At 34.1% G+C, this 6,000-nt stretch overlaps 1 protein-coding gene across 1 annotated transcript; it reads right to left on the bottom strand.

Annotated features, from left to right (window-relative positions):
• Window positions 1–829: 829 nt before the first annotated feature.
• Window positions 830–1,395, bottom strand: LOC104903133 (ruBisCO large subunit-binding protein subunit beta-2-like). Its single transcript, XM_010691137.4, has 3 exons — window positions 1,289–1,395; window positions 1,096–1,167; window positions 830–966 (listed from the first exon to the last, which is right to left on the bottom strand). The coding sequence occupies exons 1-3, from the start codon at window positions 1,376–1,378 to the stop codon at window positions 856–858; spliced, it is 273 nt and encodes a 90-aa protein (XP_010689439.2). The 5' UTR covers window positions 1,379–1,395; the 3' UTR covers window positions 830–855.
• Window positions 1,396–6,000: the final 4,605 nt, after the last annotated feature.

Genomic DNA, 6,000 nt, shown 5'->3' on the forward strand with positions numbered 1-6,000 from the left:
AACCGCATCTGGTACTAATTAAGTGACATATAAGGTTTTTCCCACTAGTGAACATGTCATTTTTTTTCCAGGTCTGATTTTTTCAAAAGTGTTAGTTAGTTGGGTCCATTTTTAGTTAATGGATAGTTGAGACTGTTTCAAGAAGACTGATAATAGTTTAATATATTTTTATCATTTTTTCTATAAGTATTGGGTTTTATCTCTCTTTGGAATAGTTTAGGGACTTTGTGTATTTTAGCTCTTGTTATTCTCTAAACATTTTTTTATTATAATTATCCAGTACCACAACAGATGTTGGTTATTTGTTTACAATGAAGTGGATCAAATTAAATTCTACTCCAAAAATACAATTCATCCATAACAATACAGCAATAGGTGCAAGCAAAACAAAAAAACCAAAAAATCTAAAGAAACTCCTAAAATCTGAAGAACAAAACAATCTGAACTTCTGAAAATCTGACCGCCGACCTCACCAACGTACAAAATCGAACTGTCAACTTGACCAACAAAATCGAACCCCCGACCTCACCATGGAAATCCTCGAAGATCCTTCTGAAAATCCTTCTCAAAATCGAACTTCAGGTGCGACGGCGTTTGTCATTACCTTTTGAAACGTCGTTGATACAGTCAACTTCAATTTTTTTTCTCAAGAAAAACTATGAAACCCATATTCCCCTTCATCCCTTCTGACGACTATGCCAACTGCCACAATTAGACTCCGCACACCATAGAAGGTCAGTGTTGGTAACTCAATGATTTTACGACATCAATAGACACCCAGCTATAGCAGCCCAACCCCAGTATCTAATCCCAAAGATCAGAAGAAAATATCCGAGACAGTGTCACTTAAAAAATTCAAACCTTTTCCTCGACATTTTCAAGTTGATCCTTAATAGCATCCACTTTAGATGAAAGCCGGAGTAGGGTGCATCCACCGCCAATAACAATTCCTTCTTCAACAGCTGCCTGAAATACTATAAGATAAATAGATGTTACACAATCCTAAACGCCAATTCATCCAAGCCCAGCCTTCTTTTAACGGGATGCATCAAAATAAAAATATTAACTTTCTTAATAGAAAAACTAATATGATACCTTTGTGGCATTGAGAGCATCTTCTACTCTCAGCTTCTTTTCCTTTAGCTCTGTTTCAGTTTGGGCTCCAACCTGACTCAGTAAATAGAACAAATTATACGTAAAAAAAAGCTCAAAATATATTGCACACTATGTAATTGTGCATCCTATCTAATACATAGAATATGATGAGAGGAAAAGGAAGACAACATACCTGAATCACAGCTACTCCACCAGAAAGTTTTGCAATTCTCTCATTAAGCTTTTCCTTTTCATACTCTTGCTCAGCGACCTGCAGCAACATGAGTGAAAATCATAAAACAACACTCACAAAGAAACCAGGTCATTGATAAAAAAAACTATGGCGTCGTTGAAGGTCATCTTTTGATTCAATTATGGCGTCGTTGTTCGACCACCATCATCATCACTGAAGAAACGTCGGGCCTATGTGGTGGTGGCTAAAATCCGACGGTGGCAGTGGCAGGGAAGCAGCGAGAGAAGACTGGCGGTGGTGGTGGTGTAGAAAGAGGAGAAGACAAGAGAGATGGAAGAGGATTGAGGATGATGGTGAAGGAGGCTATTACTGAAGAATGAGGTTGGGAGGAAAGGGTGAAGGTCTAGGGATAGAGAGGGATTTAATTCAATGGTTGGATTTTGATCTTTCTTAAATCAATGGTCTTAATTCATAATCTTTGATATTATTTTTTGACCAATGAGAATTGAGAGTGGTCAATTACATGGAATGCTAACTTAATCAATGGTTGGATATTCATCTTTCTAAAATTAATGGTTTTTTCCTCAAAAAAAATACATAGCCTAAACTACTAATAAACTAGTATTGTATTTTGATATTATTCTGGTTTGAGTATTCTAATTTCTAGTTCTAATATATTAGTTTAGTAACTTTAGAAATTAGTAGTATTACTAGAAATTAGAAACTTTCGAAATTAAATTAGTATTATTGATTTTTAAGAAATTATTATTCTAAATTTATAAAATCAAAAATATGTGAATATGTTACATGCTGTGATTAGGGATTAATTTAATGCTAACATGTAACACGTAACACAATAACAATTAGTCGATTATTGTTGATGGCCCGATATTATGATTTAGGACTTATTGTCTTAATAATTACATTTACAATTTGACTTATGTCTTATTGTTGACACTTGTTAACCCAAAAAAATATAGCAGAATTACTTATATAGCAAATAATCTATTCATTTACGTGAAATATAGTATAACAGTATACTTATATTGATGTATTATTGTATCAATGAGGTTTAAGCCATAGGTTTTCTTGATCGATACTTATAGGCTTCATATCAAGATCTTGTTAATAAGCAATAAGATTTAATCAATTAAGATATTGTTAATGTGCAAAATGATACAGGAATTTAACAAACCTCCTTATATGTTATGAATTAACTTAAATGGAGCATTGTTATGTTGAACTAATCTATTGAGTTACAATGTTCTACATCTGTTGCAACTGAATTAGATGTTTTTGGTTCCATGACGAATTTAACTTAAAGTGATTAACTTAAGTAGTATGGTATTGTTATTATCTTGATTTAAACTTAGGATACTGTCAAAGTAGTCGTTTTGAGTTTCAATATAAATTCAACTTAGAGACGACTAACTTAAACGGAGTATTGTTATATGGAACCGATCTGCTAAGTTACATTGTTCCACATTTGTTGCAATTGAATTAGATGCTTTCGTTCCAAAATGAATGCAACTTAAAGATGATTAACTTAAGTAGAAAACTGCTGTTATTATCTTGAAATAGTTTATCGCCTTACATATTGATACATCTAATGTAACATCAATTTCTTTCAATTTGACTAAGATACATGAGTTTCAAATTGGATATATATAACTTGTTAATGATTAACTTAAATGGAGTATTGTTGTCTTGATTTAACTTATCGATTCACATAGATCACTACAAGAATCCGTGTTATTACCTACAGAAAGTACCTACCGCATTGCAATCGGTAGGTAATTTTTAGTGTAGCTACTACACTGTAAAATTACCTACTGCTTATTAGTCGGTAGATAATTTACCTACTGCTCATATATTTTACCTACAGTTTTTAATAATCGGTAGGTAATTTACCTACTGTTAATGTATAATACCTACCGTTTTTAATAATCGGTAGATTAGTTACCTACCGTTCATATTTAATACCTACCGGTTTTAATAATACTCCCTCCGTCCCATAATATAGTGCTTATATTCCTTTTTTGGTGTCCCAAAATGCTGTGCCTATTTTCTTTTTTGTCAATTTATTTGGACTAAATTATCCTTAATTTCTACACAAACTTTCCAAAATACCCCTACTTTTTCTCAAAACATGTGACCCATTTGTTGCTTTACACCATTCCAAGGAACATTTATTGTCTTTTGATTTTATTAAAAGGAAAAAGAAAATAAATAACTAGTTTCAATACAAAAGTATCAAAAAAGCACTTTATTAAATTTATTTTTTTGGAAATCCTACCACTCATTCCATTTTCCTTAATTCCCGTGAAAAATGAGAAGTAAGCACTATATTATGGGACGGAGGGAGTAGAAGCTATTGACCTACCACTTATCTCCTATTACCTACCCTTTACTTCGTATTAAAGTTGAACCCCAACCCATTAGAAACCCTACCAATTTGAGCCTTACACTATCGCTTTTGAACCTCCGCCAAGCCATCACACCGACCATTACACCGGCGTTAAGCCAGCCCGCCGCTTTCCTATTTTCAGCCAACAGTCACCACTACCAGCAGGCCCTCCTTTTTAATTCTCCTACCACCCCTCTCTATCTCCTCCTAATCTAACCTTCTCAATCTCTCTCAAATCTGGAATTGGTATTTATGTCTCCCCTCATGATTCCCCTTTCTCATTCGCTGCTAATTTCAAACCTAACTCGTTGAAAGACTTGACACCCACTTTTTCTCCAATCGTAAAACCCTAAATTGGGAATTTTTCGCCTTTAAAATCGGTTTCTATTGGTGATAATGGGGGAATTAAGCTTGATGGGGTACCACAAAATGGGAAGTTTTCAAATGGGTTAGTTTCAGATTTTGAAACTAAGGCTGGTTTGGGTGATGTCTAGGGTCAGAGGGGTATGAATAAGGGGTTAGGTTAGTGTGGAGGGATTTGAAGAGGGACGTGTCGATTTTGTCCGAGGTTTTGGTTGAAGCGAGGATGTTGGTGCCGGTTACGAAGAGGGCGGTGGTTAATATGTCGTAAAGGGGTTGTGCTGCTGCGGACTGCTAGACCATACGAGCTGCTGCCAGCGTCGCTTGCTTCCACCGCCCTTGTTGCCGCCGTTCAGGTGTGAGGTACTGTTCTTTTCCTTTTCTTTTCTTTAAAATCTATGAATTATTGTTTGATGTGAATTATTATTGGAATTATTTAATGTTGAGTGAATTAATTGTAGTTGTTATGATTTAATTATTGATATGATTCAATTGTTGTGGTTGTGAAATTAAGTATAGCAACTGTAAATTGTTGTTGAGTAAATTATTGAAGTATTTTTTATGGACTTTCCTCCATCTATATCATCTCCTCATTAAGGGAGAGAACTAATTTGGCTAAAGTATGAGCACAATTATTACAATAACGTGGCAAGTAATTGAAGTAACAATAACTTAAAAAGTTTAGCTCTTTTCTTACTTTTGCTATTAACTTAAAAGCCTTTCCAATGATCCACATCAATGCTCTATGGCATACCTACACAAAACAACATATATTTGATACCTTGTTTGGGCATTCTGACTTATGTAGATATCTTATTCTGCTTGATTGTATTCGAGGTCAGTTCTTGATCTGAAGATACTTGGTTGCAAAGTTGTGTAAGTTGTGACTATCAGTTAATATCTTAGTTAAGCCATGTCTTTGTAACTTGTTATTTGTTATTGACTTATTACAAAGGAAATTGGAAATGAAGGACTTCTCGTGTTATGACTATGTTAAAGTGCGCTACTTTATTTAGTGACTTAGGACTAAATGTAGTCAATTTGGCTTTCTTCTCAAATATATAAATTGTTTTGGTTGAGCTCCATTAGGTTGCGTAGTTTAGACCTAAAGACCGTGAGATAATTACAGAGCTAGATTTAGTGTGTCAGTGTGGCAGTGTGTACATGTGTGTTATATATATATATAATGTATCAAAGATATTGAAGCAACTCTAGTTCAAGGTTAATTAATTCTCACAGCCAAGGTGTGTAAGAGGCATCAACCCCTTTGGTGATGCTGTTTCAGCAAGTGTAAAAGGTTGATTAATTTCATGTTGATAATTTGCAGATTGAATTGCGTTCAAGTTGAAGTTTTATGTTGAAGATTCACTGAAGGTTGAATGTCGGTTGAAGATGGAATTTCTACATTTTTTTATTTTTTTTATTTCCTCTTCTGAATGTTTGTATCAATTCGTCAAAATTGTTAGTAATAAGATTGTACTTCTAGTTTCCTTTATTAATTTATAATGTTACTTTTTTTTGTTGTGTAAGAATGTGCTTGTAACTGTTACTGTACTAATAACACAATGTTGACGCTTACAAGTGTCTATATAGTAGCTTCAAATTGCGACATTTTCAATTACAATGATGCTAAAAAGCCTCAACATTTTCGAAGCCTATGAGTGTCGTTAATTATCGGTGGCTAAATGTTCGCTGCTCCTTTAGGGAGTCGATAATTTTTTATTTCAATGCTTATAAACGTCAAAAAATCCCAAAAAAATTGTCGAAAATGTGGAAATTATAGTTGTGGTTGCGTCTAAAAACATCCTTTAGCGACAGACTTATGGTTGCATTAGATGCAACTTAAAATTAGAGACGAACTTATGGTTGCCTCTAAATAAATGGCCTTATCACCAATGTAACATGTGTGCCCCAAAAAAGTGGCATTAGGGGAAACCTATAATTA

This window comes from Beta vulgaris, chromosome 9 (genome assembly GCF_026745355.1).
Source record: "Beta vulgaris subsp. vulgaris cultivar EL10 chromosome 9, EL10.2, whole genome shotgun sequence".
Lineage (NCBI taxonomy): Eukaryota > Viridiplantae > Streptophyta > Magnoliopsida > Caryophyllales > Amaranthaceae > Beta > Beta vulgaris.